The sequence below is a fragment of the Xenopus tropicalis genome, chromosome 1 (genome assembly GCF_000004195.4).
Source record: "Xenopus tropicalis strain Nigerian chromosome 1, UCB_Xtro_10.0, whole genome shotgun sequence".
In the NCBI taxonomy this organism is placed as follows: Eukaryota; Metazoa; Chordata; class Amphibia; order Anura; family Pipidae; genus Xenopus; species Xenopus tropicalis.
This window is the reverse complement of record NC_030677.2, coordinates 138,731,450-138,749,366: the sequence shown is the minus strand read 5'-3', so window position 1 is coordinate 138,749,366 and position 17,917 is coordinate 138,731,450. Positions and strand designations below refer to the sequence as shown.

Below are 17,917 nucleotides of genomic sequence, written 5' to 3'. Positions count from 1 at the left end.
CGGATCTGACGATGTTTCGTGCGACGATCGCCACGTGTATGGCCAGCTTTAGACATGATGCTGATTGCCATTGGAATCACTTTCTGGAGACATCAGGCACACTTTCTGCTGCGGACCAATTCAGGTTTGTCCAGTTCCTACAGCAGTTTGTGTAATACCAACAGGCATTAGACATCTAACATTTAACAATTAAAAAAAAAAATTTGGCGCAAAATTGCGAGTTTTGTTACTTTATTTATGAGAATTTGATTGCCAGATTCAATTTTGTTTTTATTTAGCTTCACGCATGTTTTTAGTTGAATTATAGAGACACACGATGTGTATATATGCACTCACACTTCCCGCTCCGACATTACGTTAAGATATGTTATGCTACCTATACTGCTGCTCAAACCTACTATGCACCTGCCAATTTGACACAAGAACACTAGCATCTACTTTTTTAAACTAATCTTTATAAACAACTGTTTGGGCGAGCAAACAGCAGCAGCCCCTGTGCTCCAGCACCAGTAGAGGTGGCGGCGACGGCAGCGCTGCGTTCCAGTGACGTCAGCAAACATGGCGGCTCTGGCAGGTCTGAGGGTCTTGAGCTGCGGCAGTGGAGCAAGGCTGACTTCATGCGCCGCCTCGTGGTTGCTACCTCGCAGCCCCCCAGCAACACAGGTACAGGTGGGGCTCAGTGGGTGCGGCCACGGAGAGCGCTATTACAGCTCGGCCGAGAAGGGCGAAGACGAGCTAAGGGTCAGATACTTGGAAGGTGACGATCAAGGTAACTGCATGACGTCACAAGTGGTGACAACTTTATGAATAAAAATGGGATAGATGGTTAAAAAAATGTAGAGATATGAAAAGAAATGAAACCCATTAACTCAAAAAGAGTTGTGGATAGTAAAATATCATGAGCAGGTGATCTGACACATAGGGCATTTCTAGGAACCAGTTCTTTTAAATAGGTGGTTATCATTCATTATTCATATCAAATGCTAAATGAGATTGGAACCCTTTGTCATCTGGGAGCAAGACTGTCATGTAAAACTTTCCCATGCAAGCAGTACTGTGCGGCAGGGGCCCTTCTGAAACGTTGATAATGGGTGGTAGAGTTGTGTATACCCTTTATTTTAAAAGCCATGCCAGAAACAATAAGCCACACCCACAGTGAAATAAGCCACATGCCCAATATTGCCATGTGCAAAATTCTTAAAATGATTCTGAGATGTTCTTATAAATTATAGGAATTATGCAATACGACTAAAATATCACTGTACTATTGTTTTTTTAAACCTACCTGGACGCAGCCCACAGCCCAGTATTAATAGGGAACTCCATGACTCTGACATGCAGCTGTCCACTGGGAGTGGGTCATGAAAGTCTGCTTGACTGGGGGCATGCCACTCTTCTATAGGTTAAAGGGGACATATTGGATAAATGGGAAAACCCTAATTTTGTAGGCAATTATGAATAATATACGGTGCTGGTTTCACTTTGTGCTAAAAATTAATCCTATCTGTAAAAATGGCCCCTTTATTGGAGCTCCCTATAGATCCTCTCACTTCTCTGTCTGAGTTTGAAATGGAGAGTGGGCGTGTCCTAACTGTCCCTGCCAGAAGCACAGTAGGAGGGGGAGAGCCAATCACAGCCCTGCACTCCCACAAGCAAAGACAGGCTTCAGTTCCCTATCAGGTCAGTCTAGCTGCTGATTGGTTCCCATCTTATAGTGCAGTGTACGGAGGGCCGCCGGCTCCCCAGCTCATCCAGAGAATTCAGCCAGCAGGAAGTGGAACTGATGGGCGGGACTAGTGGAGTTTTGGTGGAATTTCTCAATAAATCAGTCAACTTTTTTTAAGCACATTCCTTCTATATCTGGAGGAGTATAATTCTCTGGTACATTCTTAATTTTTATAGGATATGTCTCCTTTAAAGTACAACTATAAACAATACTTCAGCCTAAATATTGACTTGTGCTATCCCCAGCCCAGCATGACCACTGGATGGAGCAGCAGAATTCTGTAGTACAGGTACAGGACCCATTAGCCAGAATCGAGACCAAGGGTATTCCGGATAAGAGGTCTTTCCGTAATTTGGATCTCCATGCCTTAAGTCTACTAAAAAATCAATAAAACATTAATTAACCCCAATAGGATTGTTTTGCATCCAATAAGGATTATTTCTATCTTAGTTGGGATAAATGACAAGATACTGTTTTATTACTACAGAGAAAAAGGAAATCAGTTTTACAATTTTGAATTATTTGACTAAAATGGAGTCTATTGGAGACGGGCTTTCTGTAATTCGGAGCTTTCTGGATAATGGGTTTCCAGATAAGGGGTCCGATACATGTAACACTGAACTGATGGGCAAATCAGTTAACATATGCTTACACAGTGAAAATAGCTTTTTGCAGCCCCAGGTGCACGCTGTACCCACTGCCCGGGCAAATAAATACAAAAATTATGAAAACAGCAGCACTCCGATTGTTTTGAAAAATGTCAATCTTTACTCAAGTGCCAAAGGCTTCAATCCAGCCCTTTATCAAGCCTATTAGTACAAATACAAACAAATGTTTAAATACCCACAGGAAGAGGAGGATCAGTCCATATTCACCTGCATTTAACCCATAATATTCTGTGAATATATTTAGTGCACACAATGAAATGCAAACTAAGTGCCTATGTATACAATATAACAAGTGGCATGTATCACATATAACATATATAACAAATTAAACAGATCTTGAAATGGACAGCATCCTACTGCAGTATATTTCATCCATCAAATATCTCTCTGGCTCCAATGCCAAATTCAGGGGACAATTAACCCCTTATTTACCTCCATTTAACCCATAATATTCCGTGAATATATTTAGTAGACACAATAAATTACAAGATAAATGCCTGTGCATGCAATATACTAAGTGCCCTGTGACATGTATCACATATAACAAATTGAACAGATCTTGAAATGGACAGTATCTTACTGCAGTATATTTCATCCATCAAATATCTCTCTGGCTCCAATGCCAAATTCAGGGGACAATTAACCCCAGAACTAATATGGATCAGGAGCTCCCACATCTTTAAATCTTATTGTCCTAAAGAAAAATGAAACAAAACATATAATAAGCACAAAATTAAGACATAAAACACAAGTATTTGTTAAAAACAAGCACTCGACATCAACTTACTCATATAAACATCATAGGGGTATATTCCCTATTGAGACTGAACTGATGGGCGGGTACTTAAAATGCAATTAAAATAAAGTGGTCCATCGGTAGTGATTCTGACTCAATTCCTAGGATAGCAAATTGTCACTAACCCCCATACGTAATAAAAGACACTAAGTTTGCAAAGAAGCTGTTACCTATAGCAATCAATCAACCAAACCAAGATCTTTACTTTTGAACAGGTGACCAGTAAATGTTTCCTACTGGTTGGTTGCTGTGGATTACTGCTCCTGAGCAAAGGTTGTACTCTTCCTTCTGCAGTTCTTCAGCATCTACACAGTGGGGCATTTTTACTAAAGTGTGATTTTTTTACACATCTTACTATACCTAAGTTAGCCTTACTTCATCAGGTGTATTTTTAGAACACATTAATGTGTACTAAAAATTGTAAGTACGCTTTTGTGAGTTTCTTCTGCTGTAAATTCTCTGTGAAAATTTGTCAGTAATTTTCCCTATTCAGCTATAGTATGAAAAGTTTCTCTTGAGAATTTTCTCCAATTTTAGTGATAGCTTCTCTTTAGTATAAGCCTAATCGCATGGATATATGAAATTAAATATTTAATGAAATAATATATATATAATTAATAATAATGAATGAAAGTAAATATTATGAGTTAAAAATGTTGTATAATTTCTAAAATAATCAATTTACTTCTACCCACCCCCCTCTTGGCACATGTCTTTTTTCCAAAAAAACAAAAAACAAAACAAAAAACTGACTGACACAAGGCTCCATGTACAGAGACAGATTGCTTATAGCAGGATACTGAAGAGTAACTTGATTAGTTCAGAAACAGTACAACATTTTTAATTGTTATGTTTGATTTTGCAAAGTTTCTTATTTTCATTAAATTGCTTTTTAATCTCATTTTTATTTGATAATTACCCTCTGATTCATGTATATTTTTTGGATAACCGCTGAGACGTACAGACTAAAAAACAGTTAGACCCTTTTTAAGATTAAAATAGAACCTATCATTGTGCTTTGAAGATAGGTTTGTAAATAGAATACTCCTGTCCAGATACTTCCCCTTTACTAAAGGATATTATCAGGGACCTCTCTTATGCTGGCAGCCACAAACTGCTTTTTTTGTAGCAGTGAAGCTCAAGTGATTCCAGCATTTTTTTGGCATCAAAGATTTAAAGAACATGAATCAGATTTATTTCTTTATGTTGCAGTTGTATGAATGAGGATAAAGATAAATAACATACCAATGACTATGTTGCTTAGTGTTTTAAAGCCCCCACAGTTAAGTGAGTCACAAAGAATAACATATAGTAATTGTTCCATTCTGCTTTGGCTAATGTCAGAGGTATAATGTGTTGTGGCTATTGCTTTAGCCTGGGAATTATTTTGAGAAAAACCTTCAGGTGTTACCATAGCAACCTGATTTATTTTAAAAGAATGTTGCTGTTTAAAGCAAATATTCAAACACGTTCAATATATATTTAGCATGTAGATCATTTTGTACTGTTTCTCATCTGAGAGAGAGACGTAGAGCCTGCAGAGAACAATGCTGTCCAGTGGACAATGAGAAACCTTTTAGGAGCAATCCAATTACATTTTTATGAAACAGGCCCTTATTTGTGAAATCATTCTGAACTGTAATGTTGCATCAGCTCAAGACATAATGCTGCGAATACTTACAGAAAGTGTATGCAGTATAACCTCAAGGAACTATATAGAGACCTGAAAGTGAAACTGAAACTGTTATTACACCACAACTTAAAGACATGGCATTAGAATTTAGAAACTAGAACTTAGAAATTAGAACTAAAGAAAGATTGTAGAAAGATCTGCAGACCACTGACAGAGACACATTACTGAAGCTAGAGAGTCTGGGATAGCTGCTGAGGGATGCTGGCCCATCACTCCTAATTCCTACTGACTGCACCTTATATGAAAGAGGCTTTGACTGAATAGCCCTTTTGCTGACGCAATTAACCACTGCGCCTTGGGGGACTTTATGCAAATGTACTTACTTTCATGTCATCCTTTACTTCCTTTTTAAGCAGCAGCAATGAACAAATCTGAGCGTGACAGTAAGCAAAGAAAGCTTTTCATGTTATGGTAGCGCTGACTATCTTAAGGTGGCCACACATGTGCCGATTTTGCACGAAAGATCGTTCCAATCCGCCACTGACGTTCAGGGATGAAACATCAGATATGGAGGTAGAAACAACAGGATTTCTACCTCCTTCTGCCGATTCAGCCCTGAAGGCAGATTTTGCTCAGGCGCCTTCTACAGTGCCCGATCAAAATTTTTTAACCCGCCCGATCGGCGAAATTTGTACAATATTATTGGTGCGTGTATGGCCAGCTTTAGTCAGGCAGTGGTCCAGGCATCACATTTAAAGCTGTGACCCCAAAGCCCAAGGGAAGAACCTTATCTCCCTAGGCTTTGGGATGATAGAGTAAAAAAAGGGTCTCATGTTTTTCACAACTTTCTCTTCTCTGGGGGAAAAACCCATAGCCATGCCCTTAGACCTAGGGAATGATGGTCTTAAGGTGGCCAGATCTTCCCCTGATATGCCCACCTAAGATGGGCGATGTGGGGCCAAATGATCAAGTGAAAACAGCATTTATAGGAGCATTTGGACCAAGGACTACATCTACGAGCCAATTCCTTTACTTTTTTTCATCAATTGCTTTTTGATTCACCATCCCAAAAGCAGGACTGGTATTTGGAAAAATCTGGCAAAGTGGAACACTAAGAAGCACGGGATTTATATTTATTTTATTTATTTATATATATATTTTTTTTAATGCTTTTTCTTTGAAAGGTAAAGTGGAACACCTCCCAACATTGACAATAAAATACAGGGTTTTTTTTTCTGTGCTAGATTGCATATGTGTGCCAGTGATGCTTTTATGGAGTGTCTGGAGAGAAGGTTTCTGTTCCCTCCCATCACTTAGCGCAAGATTTGCGCATTGCCTGTAGACAATATGGCAATTTCATAATTTATCATTCCATTTTTTGCTTCCTACATCGTTTTATTTTGTTAAAGGAAAACTAATACTCCGAGAATGAGTACTTAAAGGAGACATTTTATATAAAGTCCATATTCAGTTATAATATTCATCCTCCTTCAAAATGTGAAATGATGCAGAAAAAAGATGTTTGAAAGCAATATGAGACCTGCAGAGACAACCTCTCAAGTCATAAGCCAGAGTGAAATGAAAGGTGGGAGTGTCGCTTTAGTCACAACACTGATTGACAGGCTTAACTCAACAGTAGCAGGGAAAACCCCTCCCAGTTTCCTCCTTCTGTGTCTCTCTGTTTCTTGGCTGCATAGTTTTGCTTGTGCTGCTGCATCAATAAGCTTAGTTGTAAAATGTAAAAAAATACAATAGTAACATGTTCCTTTGTTGATAGTGGAATGGTATTTTTCAAAGCAAATGTGTATGATTCACAAATGAACAGGGGGGGGACTGATCTGAGCACAGAGAGGGAGACAGAGGGAAACGATCAGTTGGGGGTTAAACAAGCAGAGCACAGAGGGACAGGAGCGATCATAGCAGGCAGGCAAGCAGGGGAAGGGAGGGGCATGAGCAGAGCAGTACTACCTGTGACATAAAAAAGCTCCGCCCACTCTATGCATGTTCACTGCACTTTAAGTAGCTGCTGCTCTGTTAGTAGAATCAGTAGAAGTAGATCAGGGCCAGTGGCTCCCAGCCACATACTGAAGAGTCCTAAACCGGAAGCTTGCAAAAGGGGTGTGTAGAGCACAGTTTTCAAGCAGTTATGGACATATTTGGATCCAAAGGTATTAAAATAAAAGCATTTACTTCTATTTTACATTATTTTACATGGTTTAGTACATTGTAAAAATTTTTGGTATATGTCCCCTTTAACCAACAGATACTTTATATTATGTTAAGTGAGCTATTAAAGAATCTCACCAAACTAGAATTTATCTCAGTAAATATTGCCCTTTTACATCCTTTTCCTTGATCCTTCATTTACTGATGTGCTGTGTGCTCCCTCAGAGATCACATGACCAGAAACAATGCAGCTTTAACTGTAACAGGAAGTGTGAAAGTGTGGAAGCAAAAGACAGAATCCTATGATCCCAGGAGGCGGCCCTTAATTCTTAAATGGCAATTTTCTATTTAGTATTACTCAATAGCACATACGACTAAAAAAGTATGTTTTTATGAAAATGGCTTTTGTAGATGAAACAGGGTTTTACATTTGAGCATGTTTATGCAATATATCTTTAAAGAGACCTAAATTGTTTGGGCGTATAGTTTTACTTTAACTTATGAGCAAATAAACTGGGAGGTTGTGTGATTTCAAATGTTTTTACCTTATTTGTTGAATGGTTTTGGCAATTTCATTTATGAAATAAAAGGATGTATGCTTTTACTGTATGTATAATATTACTGATTTAATTATTGGTGAAATGTTGATAGACTGGACAGCAGCTTGTTGATATTGAATTTAAATAGTCTATCATTTTAACAGCAATTTTTCTATACTAATTTTTGGGTGAGAATCTTTATTTTCTAGTTAGAATACCTACTAATACCACATTCCTTTTAGTTGTGCCCTTTAAACGTTAAACATCTGTTGATATATTGATATCTTTAATAGTAAAAACATTATTTTACAGAGAGAGCTGTATTACCTCCTTGAAGATAAAAATGAAAAATTATTGGTGAACTTTGTATAAAGTACTTACGAAAAATGCTTTAGCTCCTAGTTGTTGCTCTGTGCTGCAACCAAATACAACTGCAAAAATCCAAAAATAGGAAAAAAAAGCTCCAGCAGATTAACTGCAAAACATTTATTATGGGTAGTGGTAACACGACATGTTTCGGGTTAATACCCTTTATCAAGTGTACAAAGACCATAACCATGTGATCTCATTTAAAGCCAAATTGACCTATGACCCACCAAGCACACAGCATTTCAGGAAACTTTCTTAAAGTGATAGTATAATAAGTTAACAAGTTAAACATAAGTGAAGGGTCATTATATAATATACCTTGTGTAAAAAATGCTATAGTTAAATATGGTAATGTTTCATTATACATTAACATTAAAGTGATAGTGCAGCAATTAGCATAAATAATGCCACAATGTGCATAGATTTGTTTAGGTTTGTTAAAATAGCATAAAAGGTAATAATTTATAAGATAATCAAAAACAAGTGCAAAGTGAATAAAGCATACAGTCCAAATACTAAGTCCGTAAGTGTTGATCCAATGTCCTTGGAAATCCATTAAAAACAGTTCCATAAAAGAGGAAGGGAGGTCCAGTTGAACCGAATCCACAAGAAACACTCCTGGGGGCCACTGCACGTTTACACGTGTCTAACCACACCAATGATAGGAAACTGCCCATACAGGGCCTATCCAGGGTAATATAATCCTTTATATATTGAAATTGCCTATACATGTTTAAATGCAACATTTTCAAATCATTTACGTATAAATTATTGTTACGAAATGGATACAATAAGCTGCAAAATATGCAAAAAGTTACTAATGAAGTATTACTTTTAACAGGCCAGCCTTATTATATATCTCTATCTCCTGTAATAGGTGACTCACCCATACCAATTTTTTTATTTTTATACAGCAGGAAATCCGTGTTTCGCAACGACTAGCAGGCTAACTTTATTCACCTGAAAAATAGAGTGGACAATACATAATTGAACCTACAGGAAACAGAGTAAACTATATTGTTCATTCATACCTCTGGGCATGACACAGTCTAGGCGCCTTATCCACCTAGCCTCTCTTTGTAATAGCAGCTTCTTCCAATCCCCACCTCTTACAGGTTTTTGTACCACCTCCAACACTTTCCATTTTAACTGACAGGCACTGTGCTTATTATCAATAAAGTGCCGTGACACAGATGTATCCGTGTAAGAATCCTTCTTAAAATTCCGAATATAGTTCTTATGCTCTTTTATACGTGTATTAACCGGACGGAAGGTTTTTCCCACGTATAGCATTCCGCACGGGCACTTTAATACATATATCACAAACTTGCTCTTACAAGTGGCATATGCTTTTAAAGGGATTTCCACTCCACTTAGTGGATGGTGTATGTTAGACCCCTTAATAATGGAACTGCAGCAATTGCATTCCATACATGGAAAAGTGCCTATCTTAGGTTTGCCTTCAAACAATGTCTTTGTACTAAATGATTGTGTTGGACATAAGATGTCCTTAAGAGACGAACCTCTTTTATACGCAAACCTAGGAAGCTTGCTGAATAAACTGCCATGTTTTGTATCTGATTGTAATATGGGCCAGTACTTTCTAATCACATTTTCTATTTTAAATTCACTTTTGAGACCTCTACTACTGAGATTAATTTTCTTGACGTCAACATTAAATTGGATGGTAATAAACTAGTCACAGGGCTATATCGCAAAAAAAATGGATAGGAATAACCTTTTGCATATCAGGAGCTGCCACCACCCCCTTACATTGAAAGCAATACCTAAGGGTCAGTATATTCGGGCAAGGAAAATCGCTTCTAATGACTCTTTGTATAGAGATGCTGCTAATGATTTGACAAAGCGTTTTATGGATAGGGGTTACCCCAAACAAAAATTAGAACATGTCGCTAATGAGGTTGGTAAGTTGCCTCGTGAGCAATTATTAAAGCCTAAATCTCATATTTGTAATGACAATAGAATGACTTTTGTGGGGAAATTTGATAAGAAAAGCCGGAAAATAGAAAATGTGATTAGAAAGTACTGGCCCATATTACAATCAGATACAAAACATGGCAGTTTATTCAGCAAGCTTCCTAGGTTTGCGTATAAAAGAGGTTCGTCTCTTAAGGACATCTTATGTCCAACACAATCATTTAGTACAAAGACATTGTTTGAAGGCAAACCTAAGATAGGCACTTTTCCATGTATGGAATGCAATTGCTGCAGTTCCATTATTAAGGGGTCTAACATACACCATCCACTAAGTGGAGTGGAAATCCCTTTAAAAGCATATGCCACTTGTAAGAGCAAGTTTGTGATATATGTATTAAAGTGCCCGTGCGGAATGCTATACGTGGGAAAAACCTTCCGTCCGGTTAATACACGTATAAAAGAGCATAAGAACTATATTCGGAATTTTAAGAAGGATTCTTACACGGATACATCTGTGTCACGGCACTTTATTGATAATAAGCACAGTGCCTGTCAGTTAAAATGGAAAGTGTTGGAGGTGGTACAAAAACCTGTAAGAGGTGGGGATTGGAAGAAGCTGCTATTACAAAGAGAGGCTAGGTGGATAAGGCGCCTAGACTGTGTCATGCCCAGAGGTATGAATGAACAATATAGTTTACTCTGTTTCCTGTAGGTTCAATTATGTATTGTCCACTCTATTTTTCAGGTGAATAAAGTTAGCCTGCTAGTCGTTGCGAAACACGGATTTCCTGCTGTATAAAAATAAAAAAAATGGTATGGGTGAGTCACCTATTACAGGAGATAGAGATATATAATAAGGCTGGCCTGTTAAAAGTAATACTTCATTAGTAACTTTTTGCATATTTTGCAGCTTATTGTATCCATTTCGTAACAATAATTTATACGTAAATGATTTGAAAATGTTGCATTTAAACATGTATAGGCAATTTCAATATATAAAGGATTATATTACCCTGGATAGGCCCTGTATGGGCAGTTTCCTATCATTGGTGTGGTTAGACACGTGTAAACGTGCAGTGGCCCCCAGGAGTGTTTCTTGTGGATTCGGTTCAACTGGACCTCCCTTCCTCTTTTATGGAACTGTTTTTAATGGATTTCCAAGGACATTGGATCAACACTTACGGACTTAGTATTTGGACTGTATGCTTTATTCACTTTGCACTTGTTTTTGATTATCTTATAAATTATTACCTTTTATGCTATTTTAACAAACCTAAACAAATCTATGCACATTGTGGCATTATTTATGCTAATTGCTGCACTATCACTTTAATGTTAATGTATAATGAAACATTACCATATTTAACTATAGCATTTTTTACACAAGGTATATTATATAATGACCCTTCACTTATGTTTAACTTGTTAACTTATTATACTATCACTTTAAGAAAGTTTCCTGAAATGCTGTGTGCTTGGTGGGTCATAGGTCAATTTGGCTTTAAATGAGATCACATGGTTATGGTCTTTGTACACTTGATAAAGGGTATTAACCCGAAACATGTCGTGTTACCACTACCCATAATAAATGTTTTGCAGTTAATCTGCTGGAGCTTTTTTTTCCTATTTTTGGATTTTTGCAGTTGTATTTGGTTGCAGCACAGAGCAACAACTAGGAGCTAAAGCATTTTTCGTAAGTACTTTATACAAAGTTCACCAATAATTTTTCATTTTTGAACGTATGTTCTGTGCTTGGGTGAACTTGTATTATCAGCTTAAGGGCTGTTAAAATGCTTGGGTCAGTGGATGCAAAGACCAGTTCGACATTTGCCTATAGTGAAATGGATTTGGAGCGTATATTGTGTCAAGATGACCAATTGAAATTAAATTTTGCAGTTGGCGATACAGAGGAATCCGCATTTGCACTTTTGCAGCTTGAGAAAAGACTGTTACACTTAAGATTACATCGTTCAACATTGACGGAGTATGTTCGCAATGGCAAAATTCCTAGAGGCTTAAGAGTGAGTAACAAACCAAACTTATGCATTAATAACCCTTTAATGGCCACAAGGTGGCAAGAAATTTGTAATAAATGCTCAATAGACTTTATGTTACTCACTATTGAATGCCTAGATACTGAGATAAATGACTTGAAACTTGATATTGCCACTGCCAAAACAGGAGTGATATGTGCTGTTGGTAATGCCAGGGCAGAAGTGACGTTTGCAGACCACGCTGGAACGCTTGCACGACTACAGGAGGAGGTCACGGAGAGGAAACGGCGCAAGTACCAGCGCGATTGCAGGGACTACGAGATGGGTCGTGTCTATAATTGGAGAGAGGAGCGCGTTTGGCAGCATCGGAAGAGGGCAGCAGATGGGTCGCCAGCCCTGGTGAGTGAGAGGCGCAGGGATGTCGGAAAGTACCCGGTAATGAGGGAACAAGCTGCAGGATCTCGTGATTATAATCAACGCAGACCCCAGCGTACCGCAAGGAAACCTCACTACAGCATAAGCAATACCAATTCCTCAGCATACACCAGTACTGAAGAGGAGGAGTATCTATCAGGAAAAAGTTCTGCACATTTTTTAGGGGAACCACCCAACAGAAGTATGGCTATTACGAGAAGGAGAAATCCACGGCACCCCATTCCCAGAGAAGCTTATCCTCAGAGGGAACGCAGCACCAGCAGCAGGAGGTAAATAGCCTGGTTGTTAACTTATCCTCCAGCACTTTAACTGAGTTTGAACTGTCAGTTATTAATAAGGGACTGGGTTTTGTACCTGATTATTTCACTGAATTTTTTGATTGGGAAGTAGACTTTTTTAGGTTTATTAGATCCCTTAAGATAAAAATGTGTTTTACTGAGACCCAAACAGGGACCCAGGTCCAATATCCGGGTCTTAAAAAGAAAAGTAATTATTTACCTGATGTTACAAGTGTGTCTTTGGATACTTTTGTCAAAGTGGTAACTAATGAAGTTAAAGATATTTGGGATAATGATATAGGAACCAAATATCACCCCAATCTCACTAAAAGGGAACGACATGCACTGATTACTCTCAAAAATAACCACAACATTATAATTAAAAAGGCAGATAAGGGGGGAGCGGTGGTGGTCCTAGATAGAGACAAATATAATGAAGAAGTAATGCGGTTATTGAATATCCAGGGGCACTATTGTACTATAGACTCAGATCCCACGGGTAAGATTAAAAATACTATAGATACAATGGTTTATGATGCATTCCTTATGGGCACTATTGATAAGAGTACCAGGGATTTTCTTACTACAGAATTTCCTAAAATTCCATTATTATATATACTGCCCAAGATTCATAAAACTTTAATTAATCCTCCAGGTAGACCAATTGTGTCAGGTGTGGGTTCAGTCCTTGAACCACTTTCTAAATTTGTTGATTTTCACTTGCAAAAATTGGTCAGCAATTTACCCACCTGCCTTAAAGATACTACCGATTTATTAAATAAATTGAATGCTTTGGGTCCATTGGAAGGTGACATTATCCTCTGTAGTATTGATATTGAAAGCCTTTTTACATCAATACCACAGGAGGAGGCTCTAAGTTGTGTGGAAAACGCACTATTGGATACAAATTTATCTAATGCCCTGATTTACTTTATTCTGGACTGCCTTGAAATAGTGTTAAAGAAAAACTATTTCATGTACGATGGGCAATTTTTCTGGCAGCAACAAGGCACGTCAATGGGGTCAGCGGTCGCGCCATCCCTTGCCAACCTTTTTGTTTATGAGTTGGAGAAAAAATTGTTTCTTAACAAGACCTATTTACCATATATTAAACAGTATTTCAGGTATGTGGATGATACCTTAATTTTATGGGTTGGTCCGATTGGTAAATTTGAGCAAATGGTATCTGAAGCAAATAAATCACACCCAACGGTTAAATTCACTTTTGAGACCTCTACTACTGAGATTAATTTTCTTGACGTCAACATTAAATTGGATGGTAATAAACTAGTCACAGGGCTATATCGCAAAAAAATGGATAGGAATAACCTTTTGCATATCAGGAGCTGCCACCACCCCCTTACATTGAAAGCAATACCTAAGGGTCAGTATATTCGGGCAAGGAAAATCGCTTCTAATGACTCTTTGTATAGAGATGCTGCTAATGATTTGACAAAGCGTTTTATGGATAGGGGTTACCCCAAACAAAAATTAGAACATGTCGCTAATGAGGTTGGTAAGTTGCCTCGTGAGCAATTATTAAAGCCTAAATCTCATATTTGTAATGACAATAGAATGACTTTTGTGGGGAAATTTGATAAGAAAAGCCGGAAAATAGAAAATGTGATTAGAAAGTACTGGCCCATATTACAATCAGATACAAAACATGGCAGTTTATTCAGCAAGCTTCCTAGGTTTGCGTATAAAAGAGGTTCGTCTCTTAAGGACATCTTATGTCCAACACAATCATTTAGTACAAAGACATTGTTTGAAGGCAAACCTAAGATAGGCACTTTTCCATGTATGGAATGCAATTGCTGCAGTTCCATTATTAAGGGGTCTAACATACACCATCCACTAAGTGGAGTGGAAATCCCTTTAAAAGCATATGCCACTTGTAAGAGCAAGTTTGTGATATATGTATTAAAGTGCCCGTGCGGAATGCTATACGTGGGAAAAACCTTCCGTCCGGTTAATACACGTATAAAAGAGCATAAGAACTATATTCGGAATTTTAAGAAGGATTCTTACACGGATACATCTGTGTCACGGCACTTTATTGATAATAAGCACAGTGCCTGTCAGTTAAAATGGAAAGTGTTGGAGGTGGTACAAAAACCTGTAAGAGGTGGGGATTGGAAGAAGCTGCTATTACAAAGAGAGGCTAGGTGGATAAGGCGCCTAGACTGTGTCATGCCCAGAGGTATGAATGAACAATATAGTTTACTCTGTTTCCTGTAGGTTCAATTATGTATTGTCCACTCTATTTTTCAGGTGAATAAAGTTAGCCTGCTAGTCGTTGCGAAACACGGATTTCCTGCTGTATAAAAATAAAAAAATTGGTATGGGTGAGTCACCTATTACAGGAGATAGAGATATATAATAAGGCTGGCCTGTTAAAAGTAATACTTCATTAGTAACTTTTTGCATATTTTGCAGCTTATTGTATCCATTTCGTAACAATAATTTATACGTAAATGATTTGAAAATGTTGCATTTAAACATGTATAGGCAATTTCAATATATAAAGGATTATATTACCCTGGATAGGCCCTGTATGGGCAGTTTCCTATCATTGGTGTGGTTAGACACGTGTAAACGTGCAGTGGCCCCCAGGAGTGTTTCTTGTGGATTCGGTTCAACTGGACCTCCCTTCCTCTTTTATGGAACTGTTTTTAATGGATTTCCAAGGACATTGGATCAACACTTACGGACTTAGTATTTGGACTGTATGCTTTATTCACTTTGCACTTGTTTTTGATTATCTTATAAATTATTACCTTTTATGCTATTTTAACAAACCTAAACAAATCTATGCACATTGTGGCATTATTTATGCTAATTGCTGCACTATCACTTTAATGTTAATGTATAATGAAACATTACCATATTTAACTATAGCATTTTTTACACAAGGTATATTATATAATGACCCTTCACTTATGTTTAACTTGTTAACTTATTATACTATCACTTTAAGAAAGTTTCCTGAAATGCTGTGTGCTTGGTGGGTCATAGGTCAATTTGGCTTTAAATGAGATCACATGGTTATGGTCTTTGTACACTTGATAAAGGGTATTAACCCGAAACATGTCGTGTTACCACTACCCATAATAAATGTTTTGCAGTTAATCTGCTGGAGCTTTTTTTTTCCTATTTTTGGATTTTTGCTCCTTGAAGATAGTTTCAAGAAAGGGTCAGCAAGTGAGAAAATAAAAGTATGCTTAAATTGCCCTTTTAAGGATATACTGACACCAGAAATGAAACTCTTTTTACATCTATCATAACATTTTTTTTGCATGAGCTTTAAAATTTTGCCATAAAAGTATTTTTTAATGCTTTTTCATTCCCTATCTGATCCCCCATGTACTTCTATGAGGGGGCTGCCATGTTTGTGCGTCCGTTAGCATTAGAAGCTATAACTGAGAGGTTGAGAAGGGACAAAAACAGTCAGGTTTAGGAACTTCAAGTAACAGTTACTTACAAAAGCAGCCCTATCAGCAAAAAATTATTATTGCCCAGCTGCAATGACCCATAGCAATTTTTGAAAAGTGTCTTCTGTGTCCATTATTTTCACCCTAAGCAGTTTTATTCATAAAAATGTGTACATACCAACATATGCTATCTCCATTGGTGCATGTTTTGATGCATTTGAAACAAATCTTTATGCACTTTTTATACTGACATGTATTTAGAAAACTTTGACAGATATGTTGACTTCAAAGGGCTCCGCCACCCAAAATCTAATTTTTTTGTATTATGAAAGAAAACAACATTCTAAAATACATTACAATATATAAATATATACAAGACACAATACATATGTGATTTATACATATATACAATCAAAATGTGCAATGCTTTAGAACATAGGGAAGTGACATACTGCCAGCTATGTAGTAATTACACAAATTTTTTTTTCCTTTTCTGTAATAATAAAACAGTACCTTGTTGGTACCTTGATGGTAACTAAGCTGCATGAATCTATATTGGTGGGGTGACAAAACAATCCTTTTAGGTTTTATTTAAATGCTTTTTAGCAGACTTAAGGTAGAGAGATCCAAATTACAAAAAGATCCTTCAGATCCATTTTATTTTGGATAATAGATCCCATACCTGTTCTTGGTGCATGTTTATATCAGTGACAGTTTCCCTTAAGTTCCTAAACGAAAAACTTTCAAAAATAGGATTTCGCTTGCAGAATTACGTTTTAATGCTTCTTTCTTACTACCAGGTATTGTGGTGCTTGGGATCAATCGACCACAGGCCAAAAATGCAATTAGTAAAGGTCTGGTTAAATCGGTGAGTGACATATTTTTCTTTCCTGTACACGATACCTTTGGGTAGGAGGAAATTAAGAGTTTTAAAATTTAATAAAATGTATCATTTATCATTTGCATTTCTGGTAGGTAACACTTTGAATATAGCAAAATATAATAATGATTTGTTTAGGAAAAAAAATAGGATTACTTGTATCACATCTTATGTAATACTTGCTTCCTTGATCTACTTACCAGCCTTTATAGCCTGACTAATGTCATGTTTCATGTTTCCCTTAGAGAACCTTTGTTGTGTCCTTCTGGGTTGGGTGGTAATGTTAGGCTATGTTGCAGGATCAGAGTTCATGTAAGTAAGGTCACTGAGAAATGGAACATTTAGAAGGATTAGTCAATAAAATGGGCAGTGCATTTCCTTATTCTACTACTAGGAACCAGTCAGCAGTTAGAATTTACTTTCTAGTGCAGGTGTTATAATAATGAAAGCACACCATATGAATGGTTGTTGTGAGTTACTAGATCAGGGCCAACATTATACCATTACAGGGCTTTAAATAAATAATTCAGAGGTACTTCAAAGAACTGACGAAAAACAACATTAGATCTTAAATGTAATGTTGCTTTATGAAAAAGTAAGAAAAAAAAAGAAGTGAAGGTTTTTAGTCCCTGTACTGTAGAGATACCTTTTGCAGCAATAACAACTTTGTAATTTGGGGTAATTATATACCAGATTTATACTTTTTAAAAAGATTCTCAGTTGAAGAGATGTTAGGGCTATGAGTGGGACACTCAACAAAGGTAATTCATGTGTTTGTTCTTGAGACACTCCAGTTATTGTGTTGGGTTGAAAAACCCAATATACTGTTCTTAGACTTATTCTTCCGCCTTATTCTTCCGACTTATTCTTTATGGTTACAGCACCCAAACTCCCCACACTTCTTCGCCCTATAGCGGAGCAGGTTGCTTGTGCTTTTCTAAGCGATCCGGACCCCCGTCTTTTTGTGGCCGCCCCCCCCCGAACACCCCAATTTTTCCATTGACTTTGGCAGGGAAGATTTTGAAACTGCTGCCACACTTACAGATTTGAAGCTACACTCC

General features: G+C 37.3%; 1 protein-coding gene across 1 annotated transcript in view; it reads left to right on the top strand.

The window, feature by feature from the left end:
• Positions 1–550: 550 nt before the first annotated feature.
• auh (AU RNA binding protein/enoyl-CoA hydratase) overlaps positions 551–17,917 on the top strand; it is a 152,853-nt gene continuing 135,486 nt past the window's right edge. Inside the window, 2 exon segments of the mRNA NM_001126065.1 lie at positions 551–769; positions 16,777–16,844. Coding sequence (NP_001119537.1) covers positions 559–769; positions 16,777–16,844 — 279 coding nt within the window. The 5' untranslated portion in view covers positions 551–558.